The following is a 22,715-nucleotide window of genomic DNA, read 5'->3' on the forward strand; positions in this document are numbered from 1 at the left end:
GGGTTTGAATCAAGGCAGCGACAGTGTGAACAAAAACGATAACGGGGCGGTAAATTGATCACACTGTCGTCACTTGGATAAGAACGAAGTAACCGACTCTACGCCCATTTTAAAATTAATTGTATATTCGGATGTAGTTTAAGAAATAAATAAAGGTTAAAAATAATGACGTGGGTGGTCTCTGTTATAGACGTGGTCTGAGAAACGGAGGTTAAGCCTTAATATTATTATTACTACTTTACGTAAAATCGACGCACATATTCGTAATCAGCGGGTCAAAAGTCCTATTGCGGTTCAGAAGTTACTACATCTTAAAGGTAGGACGGGAGGGATTGATTTAATAATTTTTCAGTTGGTAACCTTTGAGTTCGGAACTGTAAAAGGTAAGGGAAGATATAACAGAAATAATTAATTACATAATATATGGCGATTACAAACAGTAGGTCCAAACAACTACTGAATCATTAGAAGAACGTAAGCTAGAATAAATCACAGAAAACCGTACATTCGAAGCGAATAATTTCAGGGGCATTGATAAATTGATAATTTTCCATAATTGAAGTTTGAGTAATAAATATCACAAAATTATTCTAAGAAAATATTTTCAAAGATAAAACTCGCAGGAATATCTTTATAAAAGCCCTATATTCCATTTGGAAATTTTAAAGTATTTATCCCATTAAATTTAAAAAAAAAAATTCGATTTAAATTCTGATCAAATGAGGCAACTGGCATTAATGAGACATCGACGAGGGTAGGGTTTTATGATGGAAATATATGTTTGTATATAAAATTATGATTTGATAACTTTGAGGAGAGACAAAAACATTCGACATTTTTTTTGTAAATAAAATAAATTATTAATTTTCTGTGTTACTTCTTTAACAAAACATCACAGGCGTTTCAAAAATAAGACGTTTACAACATCAAACGATAAAATTATGATATACATAATTATTTTCAAAATATATTTCTTCCTTGACTCACAATTATTAAGGAAATATTTAGCTTTCATATAAATTATTTCCTATATAATCCAATAAATAGCAGTCTGAAATAAAATTCCTGACATCAAGAGTGGTGAACTTAAGGTGGATCTGATGGTGCTGCCGCATCAGCCTCGGCATAGGTGTTGAAAGTTCAACGAATTTATCCAATTTTATAAATATTTGATAATTTTTTTGTTATTTCATTCCGGGTCACTCTGACGTTAAAAAGAATGAAGAAGCAGACTCGTTGGCACGAGAGGGGTCGTCTCAAACGCCCCTTTCACCTGAGCCTGTCATTCCTATAGCAAAATGCTCTGTAATTTACCGAATCAATAAATGGATACGGCAAGCCTATCTTAATTACTGGAACTTTTCGCTGGACGTGCGACAGGCCAAACTGTTTATAACCACAGCTAGGCTATTCGACTGTGCTCGTCTGAAACTTACTAGAGCACAGTTGAGAAGAGTGGTGAGACTCTGGAAGGGACACTGTTGATTGAACTATCACCTTCACAAACATGGGGATCTCTAACGATCCCACCTGTAGACCCTGTATGGAGGATGACGAAATCTCCATACATGTTATTTGCACCGGCAGAAATCTGCAGGGCGTTAGATTCAGAATCTCGAATCCGAAAACTTGGATCAATCAATCCTGGGATCCCCACAAGGAGAAGCTGTGTGCTCTCTGCGTGGCTTTTAGCTCCGACAAAATTATTTAGCTTCATCCGATTTTAATAGCGCCTCCTACCTGAAGACGTCTCGTCTTCGAGTGACAGGTCACTCTCAAAGAGGGCACAGAGGACTTGGTCTAGGTGCTAGGGACCCAGTTTCTGTATCCCTCTTTTGTTTTATTATTATTTGTTGTTTCATTAGAAGTACTTTAAGTGTAATTTTTGACATATAATGTTCATTTGTTTTAAGTCACCAGAATCTTTTTTTTTTACTCAATAGATGGCGGAAATACTATACTAGACTATTGGATAACAGGAAATAAAAGCTTAAAAAGGTTTGGAAGCATTTTTTTAACTTTTTGTTTATTGATTCGTTAAAGATATTTTTAAAAATCATTTTTATAGCTTTATATCGTTGAAAATTACAATTGATGGCAGAAATACTTTAATAGACTATTGGTTAACAGGAAATAAAAGCTTAAAAATGTTTGAAAGCATATTTTTAACTTTTTTCTCAATCGATTCATTAAAGATATTTTTTAATATTATGTATATCACAAAAAATGAATTCAAAGTTTGCAATAAAATGAAAATAATTGCATACTCTCTAATACAGTGACACCTTTTGATAATACAAAAAAAAAAAAAAAAAAATTAAATGGAATTAAAAACAAAAAACGACAAAATAATCGACGATTAAAGACAAAATGGTATTCACGAAGAATATATAGAGAGTTAAAAAGTGTATGTTGTGTGTACGTAAATGAAATCTTACTTTTAAACAATAATCTGTGTTATCAGCAGCATTATTAATATCCGTCTGATTTGTGGTAGTAGTGGTCTGATTTGTAGACGCGGTAGACCCAGCAGACGTACTAGCATTTGTATCATTATTTTGTTTATTAGCAAGTTGATTATTTTGATTTTGATTTTGATGTAAGGGTACTGAACTAGATCTTTGTGTACGAAACAATGGTTTTGAATTAAACAAGTATAGATTTGATGTTGGGTTGTTATTGTTAGACGACGACAGATGATACGCATGATGATGTGGATCGTTATTTAAATTTATTGCCGCTATTCCACTGGCCGTTACGGCTGTACTATTTATTGAACTGACCATTCCCCCAACAACCTTTGTTATATGTGTACCACTAATTGTGGTATGACTACTCAAACTATTTGAGGTTAAATCTAAACTGCGCCAACCTTTATTTTGCACATTACCCTCGGATGTCGATGGCGAAAATGTCGAATCAATCTGCTCATTAATTTTATTTTAAATATATTTATCATGTCATTTTCATTTTTTTTTAAATCAAAATAAATCAAAAAGAAAATTAACTACTACAAATGATCGAATCTAAAAATATTGCAGCCGTGACAAACGAATTGGTCTCATAAAATTTTCTGACTGTTCCCAGAACCAGGTTTTAAGATAATTGGTGACCATGAGAACTACACATAAAAAAAAACTCGCGAGCAGCAAAGCTTCATCACTAAGGTCATATTTCCCATACATTAAATGCATCTTATTAATAAATGATTATCTCGATTCACATACAAATTTTTAACCGGCTAATTCAATTTAGAAAAAGAGCGCAAAGCCTCAAAGCCGCGCAAAAAATCTAATATTTCAATTTAATCAAGTGAAAACAAACAATTGACAGAGTTAATTGTTGAAATACTTTGTATAGAAAATGTTGCTAATCAGCACTTGTGTTATTTTTATATAAATTAAAATTTAAAAAACCAACACAATTATGGCAGCCTTTCATTTATTTGGTTTTCGAAAATTTCGAAAATTTTCGAAAATATTTTCTAGAATTGCGCCCTCACGGATAAACAGTGACGTTTACGAAAAAATGTTTCAAACAAATGTTGTTTAATTTTTTATAAGAAACATTTTTTATATTTAAACTATTATTCTATCTCTAACGGTTTACAAGAAGACCCAATTGACCTATGTTGCTCATTTACGAACTTAGCCTGACTTTTTACGTCCTGTGCACGCTATAAAAATTTCAGGTTGATATTTCTTTTCGTTTTTGAGTTATCGTTTCCACAGACAGACGAACAACCGGGAATGGACTAATTAGGTGATTTTATGAGCACCTATACTAATATAGAATGAATACCTAGACTTAGACGTTACAAACTTGGGGCTAAACTTAGTATACCTTGATATATATTACATATATACAAGGTATAAAAAGGATGAAGGTGTAATGAGAATTTGCCACCGTCAAAAGGACATGATTCTACTAGGATTGTTTTATCTTCGGAAGTACAGAACCCTAAAAACTGTCCCATGTCGTCATGAGACTATGTTTGAAAAATTTTAGTCTAGTCTAGTTTTCCAAAATGATTAAACCAATATTTTTAGATTCGAATCAAGGATAAAAAAAAACTCGAAATCGATTTTAAGAAATGAAATGTTAATGAAAATTTTCTTAAAAACGATCTCGTAAATTCTTATTGGAAATATTTCAATAAATACCTGATGTGCGGTATGTTGTTTATGTTGTCGGGCCATAGCAATCGCATTTTGATCCAATAAATCCCAGGACTTTTGTCGTCTACTTAATATCATGTGATTGTTACTGGTACCATTAGTAGCTGCAGTGCCATTTGTTAAACTGTCCACATAAAAATTATCTTGTGACATTGAATCGGTGATCCATCGTGGCAACGAATGTTTAACATGACATCGACTTCTGACTTCCTCCGATACACTTACCAAAGCTAATGGAAAAAAAAGTTTTTTTTAAGAACTTTTGTTGAAAGTTTTTGCCTTAAATTGTAGATTTCAAAGGTTTTTTATTTTAGATAGTTTGTTACCCAAATCATTTAAAGTAGTTCGGCTGTTTGAGCATGTACAGTGAATGTTCATTTTTTTGTAGTAAATGATAGTTCAAAGTGTAAAAACTAACATGTTTGTCTAGTAATGTTTTAAGTATTACATGTCTAGAGTATTAGGAGAGCATCTGGTATAACTAACATGTTTGCCTAATAAACTTATTATTTAAATTTATGATATTTTTTCGTTCAAATATTTTTCGTCCGTGAGTATATTTTTCGTTAAACCTAGACATAATAAGCTTGAAAATGAGGGTTGAATCATGGAATTTGATAAAGGAATAAGTAAGATAAGGGTAGGACAGAAAAAAAATTTGCTAAAGTAATAATATATAAGATTTTCGATGAGAAGGAGCATACTCCACAATCAAGAGAACAAACATATAATTATTCTTCATTGAGTTCCAAATCACATAGGGATTCGTGGAATCGAAATAACACTAATTTAAAAATATTTATTTACCTGTTAAATATGCGATACTATCAGGCGTAACTTCAAATTTATCTCTGCCTTGTGGTTTGGCAACAATTGTTAGAAGCATTGTTAAAACACGAGCTGTTCGAGACACAGTAGTCGGTGTAGGATGTCGGTAACCTTTGATTAAATGACCAACTAACGCAAAATGAAAATTTGATTTGAAGCTTAAGCCTACTGCATGGTCTAATTGTTTAAAATGCCATTCTAATGGTTCACGAGTTGCCATCAAAACTTGGTCGATTGGCTGAAACAAAATTAGTAGAGATTTATTTTGAAGTACTAAACATTTCAACAACTATGCAGAAGTGGCTCAACCTATTTTTGGCTATAAAATAGTAAAAAATTAATGGTTTTTTAATCAAATTTTTCTCCTGATGTATTACAGAGTATAAAAGTATAAATATACATACTTTGGTATCAAACAATCCTTGTGAATCCAATGTGTGTAAATTTTGTTCAATCAATGCTAAACCAGAGGCATATAACGAAGCTTCATCTAATTGTAACACCGATATTGCTATCCAAAACAATGCACGATGTATACACGATTCTGGCCGCAATAACGGCTGTAATCTTGTCAAACACATAACAATCGCTTCCAAAAGTTGTACATCATTAAAACTTTCCAAAGCCTTAACTAATATTCGTAATAATTGTTTAATATCTTGATCCGTCACACTCTTACTAATACAACCAAAGACAATAAGCGCACGAGGTTGTAACGCTGGATTGAAACAAAATGCAAAACTTTTAGCTAATGATGTCCAAGTTGTTAGCCAATCACAATCAGGTATATCTCGCATACACGCTTCCATAATTTCCAAAAGTGCATCAGTAATTACTTCCAATGATGTTAACGATAATCGTTCACGATCGTTTGCATTACCAGAAAAACTACGTTCATTACCAAACCACCTTTCACTGGGATGACGATAGCTTGATCGAAATGCAGTTACTGCTGCAGACTTTACTTTGCTAATACCGAAAAGTAAGTAAAATTTAGGTAAGGAGAATTCATCTAACGATAATCGTAGCACCCGTTGGGTTTCTTCCGAAAAGCTTGGTTTTGTACAGGTACATAGCGAATGAATTACGTTTATAACTAAACCATGAGTTGATGCACGCATACTTAATGATCCAGAACATACTAGAAACGTGACAGTATGGAATAAATATGGTAAATGTCTTGCCACATCCAAACAATTGTTGAATGATAACATAAGTAGATAACGTGCTAAAATTGCAATGTCATCCCACATCATATGTTGCTCCAAAAGTGGTGTTGGCGATGTGCAAGTTTTATCCACAACCTGAAAAAGTATATTATTTAAAGTTTAAGAAAATATTTATTATTTATGTTTGGTTTACTAAACTCTTGTATACAATTTTTATACACCGTCAAAGTCTCTCGATTATAATTGACGTTTTTATTATGATACAAATAGCGTAAACATATATAGACAAATAACTTATCGAGCTAATCTTAATATAGATATATAAACGGATACCAAAGCGGTGCCCAAATACCAAAGCCATCGCAGACTAGATAAGCGATGGATAGCCAAATATTTCAAAGTCACTAACAATCTCACGCGAGGTGTTATTGCTTCCCCAGAGTTGGAATCATATTTTTTTTATCACATTTAGATTTTTTCAACTAATAAATACTGAAAATCTCCTTTACTCATTCGTGTGGAATTTAGAAATAAAGCATCATCGTCAGCAACAAACTTGTTGTACAAATTTTACTGAATTTCTAGATCATCGACATATAGCTCTCTTCTTCAATATCATAGTGTTTTTCTTTTCCTTTTACGATTCACAGCGATTACCAAATAAGCAGAGCAGTTGTCGCGATTTTTTTTGTAATGACATCATGTACCAAACTGAAGTTGCCTGAATGAAATCTCGCAGCCGCATGCCACACTCATGTACGACAAAACGCATGCGACGTGGGGCGACAATCCCCCATGCGACATTTAATTGAATTTTGTGCCACATTTCCAAGTGTGCCTACAATAGGCACACTTGGCAATAAATATCGAGCAACATGTCGTTCCGAATTGTTTCAGTGAAATTGCACCTTTTTAAAGAAAAAAGTGTTGCATCTATGATATTTGGCATAGTTGCTTACTTGGTTGTAACAACTTTGTACCGAAAAATCTACTACTCAGGGAGCACGCACATGAAAATAAAAGGGAATACTTGAATTCTTACTCGACAAAGTCTGCCAATAACTTTCTTTGCAACAAGTTGAACATTTGCTGATGCCAACGCAACAGCTGTATCCGCCATAATTTCAACCATTGGTGATCCAAGGCCTGATGTTACAGATCTATGTATAAAATTATCTAAAACCATATCAATTAATTCAGGTACTTGACCAATTGAACCCCAAATTTTTGCTTGTATTGATGGATACATTTCAACTTCTTCAATTGTTAAAATTATTAGTTTTTCAATTATTTGTGCGACTTGTTTTTGACGTTTATTTTCTTCTGATGGTTTGCAAAATCTAGTGGGAAAAAAATTATTTTAACTGATTAATTTACTATTTATTTATTAATTTTTATTCATTTAATAACTACGCCGTTTTACTCCACTAAAATTCTCTGTATAAAAATTGATGTTTTCACTCAAACCAATAATCACTGTAGGTCAAGAGTTATTAAGAGTGGATCTTTTAAAAGTAATACGTGTACAAACATTTAGACGCGAATAGTTTGTGTCTTTCCCGAAGCACTGTCTGAAAGCACTCAGCAGCGTTAGTACAGCGCAATGCGATGCTAATGATAGTAAGTACTCGTAGATAAATAAAATTAGATATTAGAATAATATTATAAATATTTGTATGAATAAGGTAGGGTAAAAACTTCCACACGCGCCTGTAGGCACGTGCCTACGTTTCCTTACGGATTATTTGCTCCTGTCGGCGATATAGTTTTAAAGAGTACAAAAAGATTTAGTTAATATTAATATTTATAAACTTACCGAACTAAATTTGCCAACCATGGTGTCATATATTCCAAACACAAATGCTTCAATTCAATCGTTGATACACGAAAACCTTGAATACATTCCTCCAAAAATTCCAACGTTAGATGTGGCTCATTTGTAGCTAATGTTTCACTAACCGACTTAATAAAAATAGTATTATTGGACGGTATACACAAGCCAGATGTTTCCAACAACTGCCCTTCAATTTTCAAATCAAATGTTGCAGTTAACGCACATAGTTGATTATAAGCCGCAGTCCTTAAGTTTGGATCTGAAGATCCTAAATTTAATAATGCCATATTTAATAGCGTACCAGGTACATCTTTTGGACGAATCTTTTGATGAACAGTCACCGAATCTGGTTGACTTAGTTCCCAACGATTTCGAATATGTATGACAGCTTGTACAATGCTATCACAATCGTTATGGATAAAACTCAAAGGTCCACTTTCATTCGCTATCGTTAACGTAAATTGGTTATCGTCGACTAAACACACTTCCTCAATTTCCGACGCATAGTAAACATCGTTTAGAAGCACTGAATGAGATAGAACTTTGGTTTTTTCCGCCGAAGTAATTTGTATCGCAGTTGGTCCAACTTTGATCGCCACTTTTGTATCCTTGTGAGATAATTTTAATGCATTGTTAAATACTTTTAAATCTTCATCCAAACTAAGTGTAGCTCCAGGTAATTTTTGTTGATCAACATCGATTAAATCGTTAAGCCTTGTTGGGGAATCGATAAATATTAATTTTCGATTACCTTTTAGCGGGGCTAGAATTCGATCATGAAATTTTGTATATTCTCGGACCCAACTATTACAATTATAAATATAGCAAGCGTGAATATTATCGTAGGCAACTTCGGGTAGTACATAAAACCATTTTTGTAAAAATTCCGTTCGAAATCGATTATCCGAACAAGTATGTGTAAAATCCACCACTAGTTCAAATGGCGAATGACAGAATGGTTTTAAAGTTAAAATTACGTGATAAATTAATAAATCGCCGTTGGTTTCACCGATTTTATATCGACGGGCAATGTAGTAGAAAATTGGAAATCCAGCTTTACTCGTCCCCGCTTGATAGAAGATATTTAACGATTTAATCGATTTGAACTCTTCTTTTTCATGCATGTTATGTTTAACCATAATTTCCTCGAAATTCGTTGATGACATATCTATAGAACTCCATCGGGCGTATGAGAATAATAAATGCGAATCAACGGGTTTATGTTCTGGTGGACCTAAATATGCAAGTAACGTTGCCATTTTATCAAATGGGCGCCTTCCAACAGCTTTATGATCACGACTACTAGATAAATAATCCCCAATACGTTCCTGGTGATTCCAAAGTAGGCGATGTAACGCCAACACATTTGCATCACTAATGAAAGACATTGAATGGGATGCTTGATCAACGGTCTCACAATCTGAAGCAATATTGATGAAAAATCTTCGTCCAATCTCAAAATGTGCCCGGAGAAAATCGTTAAAGAATAACATATGTTGTTCTTTACTAAATTCGACATGATTCGCAATATTTTGTAAAATTTTGGACATTAACATTAACCCTCGTTTCACTGATGGTGGGACATGTTTTGCAACAATTCCCATCTCTTGTGGCGAAACTATAGCTGGATTAATGAAGCGTAGAAAAATTACTGTTCCCACTGCTCCAATATTATTTTGTGGGAATTGTGGAAATCTTTTGCTCAACACTTGATACAAACAATGACACATGGACCGGAGTTGTGGAGGAAATTTGTCAGCTGAATTGACAATTGCATCGAAAACTTTTTGTGTTAAGTTGATTAATTTCTTTCGATTTTCCTCAATATCGTCGTTTGGATCGATGCGAGCTGGATCGACTTCAAAACTACATGTAGGTTCTTCAAGCAACGGTCGAATTAATGGTTCTAACAAACATTGAAGATAGCTTGCGCCGTATATTTTAAAACAAAACGCCATTATTTTACTACCAAGGGAATTCCCACGAAATAGAGTTTGCATACAATCCGAAACTTCGACTTCCCGATAAAACATGTTCCAAAGCAATGGTGATAATAAATGTTTCGCATCAAAGAGTGTCACAAACACGCGTGCAAGTTCATCCATTTGAGATGTCGTAACAACATTAGCCAAAGCCATAGCGATTGGTAGCTCTCCTTTATCACTAATCATCGTTACCAATTGAACTAATTGTTCAAAACGATCCGCTAAAACAGTTTCCGCTAATGTATCGAATTCTGTACCCTGTTGTAAAATCTTTGTTAATACTTCCATAAATGCAGCCCTAGTTTGTAAATCACGATTGTATCCTAAGTCAATCGAGTGCATTAGACCACTATCAATATTTGCTGAGAGTAAATTTGACATTGCTTGAATGGTTGCGTTACGTAACGTGTTGTGTTTATTTGGCCCGATGCGTTGACGTGATGCAACATCTTTGTCGACATCAGCTGCGTCATTACAATCGTTCAGTAGGTTCATGAATAAGGTGAAATATCTAGAAAAAATATAGAAACATGCTCGTCAATTAAGGATAAATTTTTGACTGCCCTAACCACCAAGATTAAAAATATTACTGCCCAGAAAAGGCTAAATCGCGGTAAGTCTATTATTTCGATTGGGATAAAATTTAAAAAAAAAAAATGCGTTTACAAGTCATTTAAGAAACTTACTTTAAGAAAAGTTGACTTTTAGCTTCCATTAAATCACCACGATCGGATTCTTCTGGTTGTAAGGGAAGTCCTCTGAGTAAAGCAGCAACAGCCTCCATGCAAGCTTGATCAAGGTCTCTGAAAGCATTCCTAAATGTTACGTGTTACGTCTAAATACTAAAGTTACTATAACATTTCATTGAAATTAGAACACAGACCTTGTAATAGCTGTAACATCTCCAGAACCAGGTGGTGCTATTTGATGTGACGTACCCATTACCCAATCGGTTAAATATTCTACAAGTTTATTACGGAATTTCATTTCTTGACGGAATGCAAGATCATCTCGTCGTTTCATCATAGCTTCCACTAATTGACAGAGCTTAGTCTTCATGTAAACAGCATTGACCGTCATATCCAGGTGACGAACATATCTGAAAAAAAAAAAAATTCATGAGCAGTAGATCTCCACCACTAAAGCCAAATTTCTCTTCAACGGGAAATTCTTATTTTTAAATGCTTTTTTATGAGATTTTTGTTTTCCTCATGTTTTGGAACAGATGAAATATTTGTATAAAAGGACGCGAATGACAGTTTAAGAATCCACAATACCAAAAGAAATTTTGCAGAATATTAGTCTGGTTAACAAGTTTAAATTAGTGAAATATAGAAATAATGGTCGTAAAAATACGTGCGATAGCTCGTTGGATTTGGAATAATGTCTAGGAAAGTGTACCAGAAGGGGTTTGCAGCACATAAAAAATTGCAAAAGTTATAAACAATTAAAGATGAAAAAAAAGCTATTTCGTTTTTCGCCAATATCTCATTAACTATTAATATGAAATTTTAAAAAAATAAAAAATATTCTTAAAGAGGGGGAAATTTCCAATAGTCCGCTTCTGATGATGATTTAAGAAAGTGCTTTGTTGATAAATGTATTAATCTACGTTCTTATTTAAAAATGATACCAAACATTCTTAGAAATAAAGAACTTGAAACTAAGAAAAAGGTCTTTATTGATAAATTTTTATTACGGAGGGCGCTAATTTTTAACTGCCTGCAGGCGCTAAATTTCTTAACCCGCCTCTGGAAGGAATACTAAAATATCTTGATTATTCCGTAACTGTCCCAGAATCTCAAAATTCCTTGACATTTTTAGGTTTCCAAATCGATCACACTTGTCACAAGCAAAGTTTTTAATGGACTGATAATAATAAAAAGAAATTTACCTAACAATGGCAAGCATCATGCCTTCAATGCTGGTCACACCCAAATGTTCTGAAGGTTGTTGTTCACTACGACTTGAATCCAAGATATTCTTCATAATAAAAATAATATGCTCAATAAATTGCGTATTAAATTCCGTAACCACAACTTGTAATTGTTGATCAAAAAATTTATCCACAATCGATTTAATTTGTTCAAACAGAATTGGATACAACGCCGATGACATTTCATGCCCAACTAAATCTTGTACATGTTTTTGAATTTGTGGTCCGAATTTTTCATTGTTACAAACCAATAACCGCAACAACAGATTAACGAATTGGGTAACAGGACAGTATTGTACATCTTGGCTACTGTTAACAAGTGTATTTGATTTTGCACCCAAACTCGTTCGATCACTTAGCGAACAAATTGAAGAAGAACTATTTCCACCTCCAGAAGATGCCATCATGGAGACGATACAAGATAAACTTGAATGGGATGCAGTAGATAGTGTTGGTCTCGATGGTGATTTACGCTGAAGGCATACACCACCAAGTGCACAAAGAAAACCGGTCATGTTTGCCCATTCATTTATCTGTTCTTCTAGTTCGTGTTCTGAATTTTGATGAGATGCACGTCGTTTTGTAACAGATCTATGGAATGGTTCCATTTGTCCATCTTCCAATTTGGCTTTTGGATATGTTTGTAAACTTTTACTCATCATGTCCCAATTACGAAATGTTTCTTCCCATGCTGGTTGAACTCCGTTCACGCAATGTTCAATTTTACGAAGTAATGCCATGATACGTTTCTGTAATGCGGCTCGACCTATTATTTTAAATAAATTTTTATTAAAACAATTATATACAATGTTCGTTTTTATATTTTGTAAACGTACCATGAGTATGCTCATAAAATCCTATTCTAGATTCTCCGCTGGCTATTAGTATTAGAGGAGGTAAATATTATAAAACCATGGTAAAAAAAATGTAATTGTGAAAAATTAAGGCAATGATTTAATAAAAATTCTTATTAGAGTAATAATTTAATCAAACTTCTTAATTTCTTTGCAAAAAACCTTATATATTAAAATTTTTAGCATTTATATTTTAAACTAGTGGTTTAGATTTGTTTCTTTGTAAGAGACCATTCATTAATTACGTAAGGGTCCGAGGAGGAGTCGGGGGATAATTAAAAAATCTGTAGATGCCCTTATCTGAAGAAAGGGGCCTGGTTAAAGCCCATTCTTATTTAATATTTTGTAAGTCGAAATTTAATTGCATTAAGTGCAAAGCGCAAAGTTGCATTAGATGCTCCCATTTGTAAAAACCTATTTTGAATAACCAGAAAAAATTATAGATGGGTTTAAAATATAGGATAATCGACATTAAAATTATGTAGACCCACAAAGAGACTTTCTAAACTTGTCTCGCAATCCTCACAAAACGTATTTTTGCCTCATTTTCTTTTAGACTACTAATCACATTAGCTCTATAATTTTTAATGTTTTAACAACATTGGAGCAAAAGAAACTGGAATAATCGCGAATAATTGATTTTTGTTACATTTGCTTTTGAATGATTTACGACACAGACACGAGATTTTATTAGACTTTTGCGGCAACTTTTAGAACGCCAAAATGAAACTATTTACGAAATTCAGCCCTTTATAAACTGTGCCCGTTTTTCACATTTACTCTATTACGATTACGATTGATATAGATTCAAATACAAACCGGTAGTTAAAACCGTTGACGCTTGTGCTAATTCTTGATATAAATGATAGTTTGGTAGTAAATACGTAACGGTAACCTCATCAGAACCACATCGAATTTCCGCTTCTTCACACAACAATGCAAAACAACTCATTGCCGTTAGAACTGCGTCCATATCAATACTCCACAAATACATGAAGAAAACAACCTCCAATTTAATATGAGCTTGTTTACAGATTGCAATTTGTGAACCAACATTTGCATAATCTTTATGCCGTTGTAAGAATGCATTACGACACATTAAAATTTCACGCAACCATTTTAAAATGTCCGTGTAATTCATAATTTGATGTTGAATTAACTTTTGTGATATTGAGAATAATACTTGAGAGCTTACATCCCAGAATGTGTTAATTGGTGCTTCAGGATTCCAAACTTCAATTTTTTCTGGATGGTGTAAAACTAATAATGCTTCCATTGCTTCTTGTGCCACATCTGGCATTGTTGGTTGGTGTACTAACGATACTAAACCTATTACAGGAAAAGCATTCAAAATTATTTAGCTGCAAAATCTAAAAAAATTATGATACCTGTCACAATTTGCCATTGCCGTTTTGCAGAAATTATTTTCTAAATATTTTGAACAAAATATTTAACGAAAACTAGTTATTGACGAAAATAAAGATTATTTTGTGAAGTATTTTTTTACTCTTATCTCAACGTTTTTGAATAGACATCAACTGGCGGGTGTTATTTTTGCACTGAAGGATATTGCAGGAAATAAATACGAACACATACTAACATATAAATCAAATACTTCATAAATGCATCATATTTTTAAAATCAAATTGACGCTTTATTCTCGTTCCTCTACTACGATGCAAAAGAAACACAAATGTCATCTTTTCTTTCACAGATATTTGGTTACATGGAGTTGAGTATTCTTTTGTAGTATCCATGTGTGACAGGTTTCAAGCTTTTCTTTCAAATTAGCCTTAAAAGGATTATTAATCCTTAATAGTCGTTAGGGTACTAACCGTTAATTAATTCTAATGTTGAACTTTGTATCTCATGTCCAGCCTTCCCTTGGTTATTCAACATAAGCATTGGATCCGCATGTATTAAACGTACCATATACAATAGTAGATTTCTATATCCAGGTACATCTTCAGCTCGTTCTTTATATTTGGTTTGTGAATCTTTACCTTTTAATGTTAAACTTTGTATCATTCGTAATGGTGTATGTGTTATATAACCCTGAGTAACTTTATTTAATGTATCGGTAAACATGGCCCGTAATTCAGACGATCGACTATATAAATAATCTATATGAGGCCACCATGGTAATCTTGGTTGTGTAACAATTCTATAAACCAAAACAAAATCAATTCGTTACAAAGGAGATCAATTATTTAAAATCTACTAACGGTAAATAGCCACAATGGACTAAAAGCTCAATAATATTATTACACAAGAAAAGAGATAGGAGTATCATTGAAAACAGGCCAATAAGCCTAATGTCAAATATCTACAAAGTATTTTCCAAATTAATCTTAAACAGAATAACATTGATAATGGACGAACACCAACCCATGGAACAAGCTGGTTTTAGAGCGGGTTTCTCAACTATAGATCACATGCATGTTGTAAAACAGTTTATAGAACAATGTCAACAATATGGTAAACCGTTGTATATTGCATTTGTAGACTATAGCAAACTCTTCGATTCGGTTAGACATGACTCGCTCTGGAAAATTTTATCTCAGCAAGGAGTGCCTAAAAAATATATACAAACACAGCATAGCACAAATAAAACTTTAAAAATTGGGTAACGAGTTAACAATAATAACTAAAGGCGTAAGGCAAGGAGATTATTCCCAAAACTGTTCTCTGCAATCTTGGAAAATGTATTCAAAAATCTGGAATAAAAACAGCCGGTCTCACTATGAATAAATCAAAAACGAAGATATGACAAAAAGGGAAGGGAAATACCCATTACAGTAGATAATGAAAACATACAATACGTTAGAAACTATACATACTTAGGGCAATTAATATCATTTACTGACCAAACGGACCTAGAAATAGAAAAGACTCGCCTGCGCATGGAAAATTCTGGTCACTTAAAGAGATACTCAACAGTAAACAGTTTTCTATAAAAATTAAGAAATAAGTGTATAACTCGTGTGTTTTGCCATGCCTGACATACGGAAGCCAAACTTGGGCACTGATTCAGGATTCAATTCTAACTCATAGTATTTTTATATTATTTTTTTTTTAACCTATAATGGCACAATGTTGTTGGACACAAGCATGAATAGACAACCGAGAGTTCTGTTTACGAACTGCACGTTGCTAATTAAAGAGGATATTTTAAAAAAGACCAATCTTAGATGGACGCAGATATGGTCTCAGTCTAATCGTAGGCGTTCTAAAGGTGTTATATCTTTCCCAAGGGCCTTTATCCCACACTGAACGCTTGTACCTGAAAGTATATCACGACCATTGCAGGAGCGGTCACAGTGGGGAGGAAGAAGGAACGACGTCTCATCTTCCCTGTCACTGTCCGGCTCTTGCCATGAGGAGATGAACTCACTTGGGTCAGTCTATCTTTCCTGATCTCTTTGACCTTAAGTCCGTTGACGTCAAAGCACTCTTGCTGTTCTTAAACAGTTCCAAATGGTTCATGAAATAGTGGCCGTGTATGGGTCAACCCTTTTTCGGTATTACAACGTACCCTTCGATCTAAGCATGTTCCACTCAGGACAGTCACTCTAACCTAACCTTTTACCTATACCATAATTCGCTGACTATTTTCTAACTTTTCTCCAACTTCCAAGCTGGTCGATTTTCAGACTTTCCAGGTCGATTGACGCCCTTCTTTTTGAAGGATTATAAAATAATTATGTAAGTAATAAATGGATAAACATACTTACTTGTATAAACTGCTGACAAGTACAAAATGGTACGTAGATGGAAAATTTAAATTAAGACAGACTTTGAGTGCCTCATTATTATGAGGCTTTATACGAAAGCATGATACAAAGCAATCAATCATCATATCAATATCTTGATAAATAAAATTTTGTCCACGAAAAAATGGTTTTGTTGGATTAAACAATAATGTTTTGAGATCATTGATAATTGTTTGTACTAATGTAAAATTCACATTATTAGGATCTAATATATTGATGTATGTGGAGGCTTTACATAATTTTACGCATGTTATTGTTGCTGCTTCTGTCAATTGTTTACTGGAACTACCATGTATAGCAACACCACGTTTTACTGAATCGATGAATTGTTTTTTCTTGCTATGTCGCGGTGAACATGGAGCACCAGTATCCGCATTTATTATTTCTTCTAGAACTTTCTGAAATTTATTTCAAAAAATTATTTGTTTATAATCTTGAATATTATAATCAATGTTCAAAAATTAAATTCACTTCTTAGTTATCTTCTTTATATATAAAACTGTTATGTTCGTTTGTGTATTGCTTATGGATTCAAAAAGTTCTACATTGATTGAGCTGAAATTTTAACACGAACTGCTTCGAGGATGGTTTTTATCTATATTTAACACCCCCGAGGTGGAAGAGTGGGGGGGGGGTGGAAGTGAGGATGAAATATTGTCTATGAAAGGCCCATGTAAATAATTTTATAGACAAAAATAGATCAAAGTTTGTCTAAATGCCGTGTTACTAGATTTTTTTTGAATTTCATGTTATTTATAATATTTACAAAATATAATTCTAATTATTATTCTCACAAGCAGTATCTTGAGAATGCCTCTTTATTACTCGAAAATCAGAAACTATGTTTTATCGTTGTACGAAAAATTTAAAACAATGATTATAAAGCTATCTATGTAAAATTCGAATCGGCAGAAATTGGCAAACCGTTGAAGATAGAAATTTTTTTTACTTTCTAAAACAAATACAGTATAAAACTTTTTCTTACAAAATTAAATATCATGGAATGAATAGTTGATACAGAACTACTAATAGTTACGGTTCTATAAGATATCTAGAAAAATTTTTCTTGCCTCTCGTGGACATGCATGTTCTTCCTATTCATGAAAAATCAAATATTTTCAAATATACCCAAACCAAGTGGTGGGGTAGATCATCACGTGTACATTACAAAACTGTAAGTTACATGAAAATCAGTTCAGCCGGTTTAAAGTTAAGAACTGTTTTATCAGCGGTTTATAAAATTTCATAAAATTTACTAGATACTTCTCATCTATTTCTATGCAACCATAATGTCCCACAGCGAAGTGTGACGGGATAAAGCTAGTTTTAAATAAACTTGTAAAATTATGAACTATTATATGTACCCGCAGATGGCCACCTTTTCTGATATATTCAATGAATCAAGACTATATAAATTATATATATTTTACCTGTGTAAAGCAATCCCTAACCTTATTTCGAGTGTTATGAATGGGGGATAGGTAAGAGCGGGAGAGGTGGAGGCTATAACGCGGTGGGCTTTAATTTTAAGCCTAGCGAAGCGGGCGGGTATCAAGCTAGTTTATTTATAATTAATTAATTGGAATAACCGTTTCTAGGCTGATTTGTACGAGTAACTATGCTAAATAATATGAGATTATATATATATACTTACAGGCGATAAAACTAATAACATAATTTGTAAAGGCCATACAACAGATCGGCCTTTTTTACTATCCGCAAACGTATCTAAAATATCAAACAACGATTCACAAAATTTAGATAGTTCTTCATTCGGATATTTTTGTATTTGATCAAATTCATGTGGATATGTGTCCATCCAGTTCCAGATTGCTTTCTCCAGTGACATCATTAATGATAATTGTGCAGCCTTTTTTAATAATTTAAATTTTTGTACGGTTTCTTGTAATAAACGTATTAATCTATGTATGTCAACATTTATATGTTGTATTAGTTCAATATCACCGTGATCGGCATTCTCATCCGAACATGTTGATAACTCTTGTAAGCGTGCGGATATTCTATTGAAGACGGCATTAAAAAAATTTAAACTTAACGCAAATAATACCTTACATGCTAATAATTTTAATGCATGTACATTGGGATTTTCGTTTGATACATCTGAAACATACGAACAATTTTTAAATATTTGTATACAGTGTGTTCATTTCAAAACATGGGCGTCGCCAAGGGGTGGCAATTAAGGGCAATTGCTTTAAAAAAGTAAAATTATACTGAATTCAATTTTCATTTCACATTCAAACTTTCTTTTCTTTCACATTTATAATATATATAAGGATATTAGATTATATGAGGCACACCTACTTATGTTTATTTTCCGCTCCCTAGCGATGAAATTTAAATGGCGGAAAAAACTATAAATATATATAAATTGAACGTTTATGCTTTACAACTCTTCACTGGAGTGTTTTTTCCCTAAAATGCATAGTTATTGCTTAAATTTACGAAAAATTAAAAAAAATACGGTAAATTGTCCATTGATGTAGATTTTTCAGAAAATATGAAAGATAAGAAAAAGTTTACAGATACAAATCGATCGGAAATTTTAGGGCCGATAATTTTAGACTGACCTATTTTTTCTATAAAATGAATAGTTTTTGAGTAAATTACAAAAAATTGTGGTGAAACGAGCCAAAATCAGATGAAATTTCACCTCACTTGATGGAAATATTATTTAAAAAAATTAACAACCATTAAAAATGTTTATCTCAAAAAAACTGGCGTTCTGTGACTAGGTACCATTTTTGAACTATCTAAATCGACGTGTTTTCACTCAAAACAATAATCACATCAGGTTAAGAGTTATTCAGGGTGGATACTTTTGAAATGAACACACTGTGCCAATGATCATATTATTTATAATCGGAGTAATAAAACTGAAAAATGATCAAAAAGCGAAATTTAATAGTACTACTCTGATTCCGGGATCCGAGCGCAAAATATTTGTATGAGAGTTTAGAAAGTGTTTGAATAATAAATGAAAGAAAAAAGTTCGTAATAAGAAATCGTGCTGAAAAATTATGAAAATAGGAAAAAAAAACTATTGTATCGTGGAGTTTTTCGGAGTCAAATGCTTCGTTTTCTAGATTATTATAAATCACAAAATTTGTACTGTGTTCGGTAATAGGTTTTTAATTGTTGATAGGAACCAATTTATCCGTCGCTGACCATGGGTTCTTAGGGCTATTTAAAATTAATAGCTAGGTTTCTTTTTCTCTTACGATCACAAAATTGGTATCCAAATGTACATGTTTAGGAACAGTCAAGAAAATCAACTACATAATTATTAACAGTATCAGGGCAAAAAAGTGTGTTTTCTGTATATGGTGGGAACACTTTTTTGAAAATCGAATAAATTCGGTAGAAATTAAGAGTAAATTCCCACTCGTAATTTTTTTCAAAAATTCTGTAGACTATCATTCCGTTATTTTGATTCTATATTTATTTAATTTATTTTCAAAGACACGACTAACTCCGCAAGAATAAAAAATATTGTTAGAAAATAAGTAGAAGTAAATTTCTGTTGAATCAATTCGGTTTCTAAAAACAATGTTTCAAAAAAAAAAGAAAGAAATTTTCTTTATAAGAGAGAATATTATGAGTTACTCATCTCATAACATAAATCATTTTTTAAAACACAATATTTATAAAATCTTTTACCTTGAAAACTAACATTAGAAAACTAACTAGGTTTTCGTTAGATAGTATCTTTAAAACAAACATTTTTTACATTGGTTAGCATCTTCTACGCCCCTTCATTCTGAAGATAACTAAAGAATTTTTGAAATTCTGTAGGTATATGCTCTGAAACATTTAATAATTTTGTAGCTGAGAAAAGATTGGAAAATAGCCGTTTTCCTGAACTTTTTCGCTCATAATTGGACTTTTTATAAGATAGGGAGGTCTACAACCTCTCATTTGAATAAATACGGAGTGTTCCAAAACAATGTATACACACTTGAATACCTCATTTTTTTCTAATTTAATATTTTTTTGTCTACATATAACTCATTTAAAATAATGGCTGATATTAGACTAGACTTTGAAAAACGTAAATTTAGTTTAAAGTGCTACCATAAGTGTTAGGACGTTGTGAAAGTGCAAAGACGATTTAAAAGGAAGTTTCAGACAGATCCATCAACGAGTCACAACATCATTTAAATTTACCAGGAGTGACGGTGTGGTGTGTATTGTCAACGCGGAGTTTAATTGGAACGTTCTTTTTGGATAACACTGTGACTGATGCTGTTTACTTGAATTTTATTGCAGGAAAATATCATGCCAAGTATTCGTAAGCACTTTGAGATTAAAGAATACTATTATTTTCAGCAAGATGGAGCACCTCTCCACAATCATCGTAATGTGAGAGTTTGTTACAATGAATAGCTCCCGCCATCTAAAGAACTCACGCCACTGATTTCCTTTTGTGGGGACTCATCAAAGGTAAGGATTATTTGTCAAAACCGAAAACAGTCAATCAATTGAGAGGGAATGCAATGAAACTCCTAAGGAATTGATTCGCCACGTTTAAGATTTCATTACTTCACGTTATCAGCAATGTTTGGATCAAAATGGGCATCAATTTGAACATCTGCTCTGACTAATCAAATTCTACATCTGCCTTATACAATTTGCCTATTTATCTGTAATCCATCTAAATGTAAAGGGCGTGTTCCGTAATATTCACGAGTAGATGACGTCATAAGCCGACGCCATACTGGCGAATCGTTTCGAAATATACTGGCCAGTGCGTGTATATATATTCTTAAATATACATATATTCTTATTGTATTCGTTAATTAGGAGTAAGTCTTTTTCAAAAGCAATTATTCCTTCTTAGTGAACAATAAATAAATAAATTTCTTGCACAAACACCCGGTGAACACATGTACACTGTCATGCCCGTTTTATTTGCCAGTACACTGGTGAATATAACGTAAACACCCATATTATTTTAATAATCACGCAAAGTGTGTATACATTTTTTTTTGACATTATGTATATTATGTCACAGCAATGTTGAAAAATTTCTTTCGTTTCAACTTTCTGCGTCTCTAAAATAACCCAAAATTCCAGACAAAGATTAGTGCAGGTCGTAATGAAAGAACGTAAGAACGCCACCCTGTAAGAACATTTAAAATAAAATAAAAAATTACCTATAAATTGACAGATTTCTCGTAACAACAATTTAACATTCATAGCCTCTTCAAATTTGGCTGTATCTTTTGGTTGGTTACTCAAACATCGTTCCAATGTATCCAAAACAATTAATAAACTTTCATAATAGTTACGTTCAATTTCACTGGTATGTTGTCTAGGCGCTACGGTTACTGTAGGTTGGAATTGTTCGTTTACTAAATGTAATATTTTTGTTAAACCTGAGATTACTAAGGAAAATTTGTATCGAGATATTTGTATAAGACAATTTTTGTTCTGTTCTTCGTTTATGCGAGAATGTGTTGTTTGTGGGCCAGTTTTGTATGGTAACTGTAACAAAAAGAAAAAACGTTTTAATTAAATGAAAATTATGAAACACAGATATTATATAAATATTATTGAAGATAATGAATGAGAACTCTAGGATATTTCGAAATAAATTTCGATTTTTGCTACAATTTCCTAGATCAGTTTTTTGTATTTTATAAATACGAATTTCGACTACCAAGTAGTCATCATCAGTAAGAATTAGCTAGTTGTGATTACTCTTATTATGAATGTTACTCTTTGCTAATTTGGTGGCGGACTGCACTCATAATAAGATTTTTCTCTAAGCGCCTAGAGAAAAAATTACAAGAGTACTTTTTTGATTAAAACTGATCAAAAAATACAAAAATATTTTTATTATTTTGAAAAAAATCAAATTTTTTTACTTTGCGCATTCGCCACCCCTTGTATATCTGTCGATTTTTCTCATTAAGGAATTTGATCTCTCAAATACCAAATTTTATTCAAATCGGACTTAAATTGCGACAAATTAATAGCTCCAGTTCCTTGGACATTCGCTAAAAAACTACCAATATTCCTTACCTTACCTAAGGAATATTGTTAAAACTTTAACAATGTTCCTAAAATTTTTAGCTTTATAATCATACCAAAATTAAGAACTTTTGTCTCAGTCTCATTATTTAAATGTGTGT

At 32.7% G+C, this 22,715-nt stretch overlaps 1 protein-coding gene across 1 annotated transcript in view; it reads right to left on the bottom strand.

Moving 5' to 3' along the window:
- The window catches only part of LOC123302989 (neurofibromin), a 70,400-nt gene that overhangs the window by 18,350 nt on the left and 29,335 nt on the right, over positions 1-22,715 (bottom strand). Inside the window, exons 2-15 of the mRNA XM_044886084.1 lie at positions 21,735-22,065; positions 18,212-18,678; positions 16,519-16,955; positions 14,620-14,948; positions 13,604-14,113; positions 12,767-12,808; positions 11,889-12,696; positions 10,878-11,093; positions 10,681-10,797; positions 7,992-10,505; positions 7,218-7,515; positions 5,411-6,310; positions 4,986-5,244; positions 4,164-4,408 (exon numbers count right to left, since the gene is read on the bottom strand). Coding sequence (XP_044742019.1) covers positions 4,164-4,408; positions 4,986-5,244; positions 5,411-6,310; positions 7,218-7,515; positions 7,992-10,505; positions 10,681-10,797; positions 10,878-11,093; positions 11,889-12,696; positions 12,767-12,808; positions 13,604-14,113; positions 14,620-14,948; positions 16,519-16,955; positions 18,212-18,678; positions 21,735-22,065 — 7,473 coding nt within the window. The remainder of the gene's footprint in view (positions 1-4,163; positions 4,409-4,985; positions 5,245-5,410; positions 6,311-7,217; positions 7,516-7,991; positions 10,506-10,680; positions 10,798-10,877; positions 11,094-11,888; positions 12,697-12,766; positions 12,809-13,603; positions 14,114-14,619; positions 14,949-16,518; positions 16,956-18,211; positions 18,679-21,734; positions 22,066-22,715) is intronic.

This window comes from Chrysoperla carnea, chromosome X (assembly GCF_905475395.1).
Source record: "Chrysoperla carnea chromosome X, inChrCarn1.1, whole genome shotgun sequence".
In the NCBI taxonomy this organism is placed as follows: Eukaryota; Metazoa; Arthropoda; class Insecta; order Neuroptera; family Chrysopidae; genus Chrysoperla; species Chrysoperla carnea.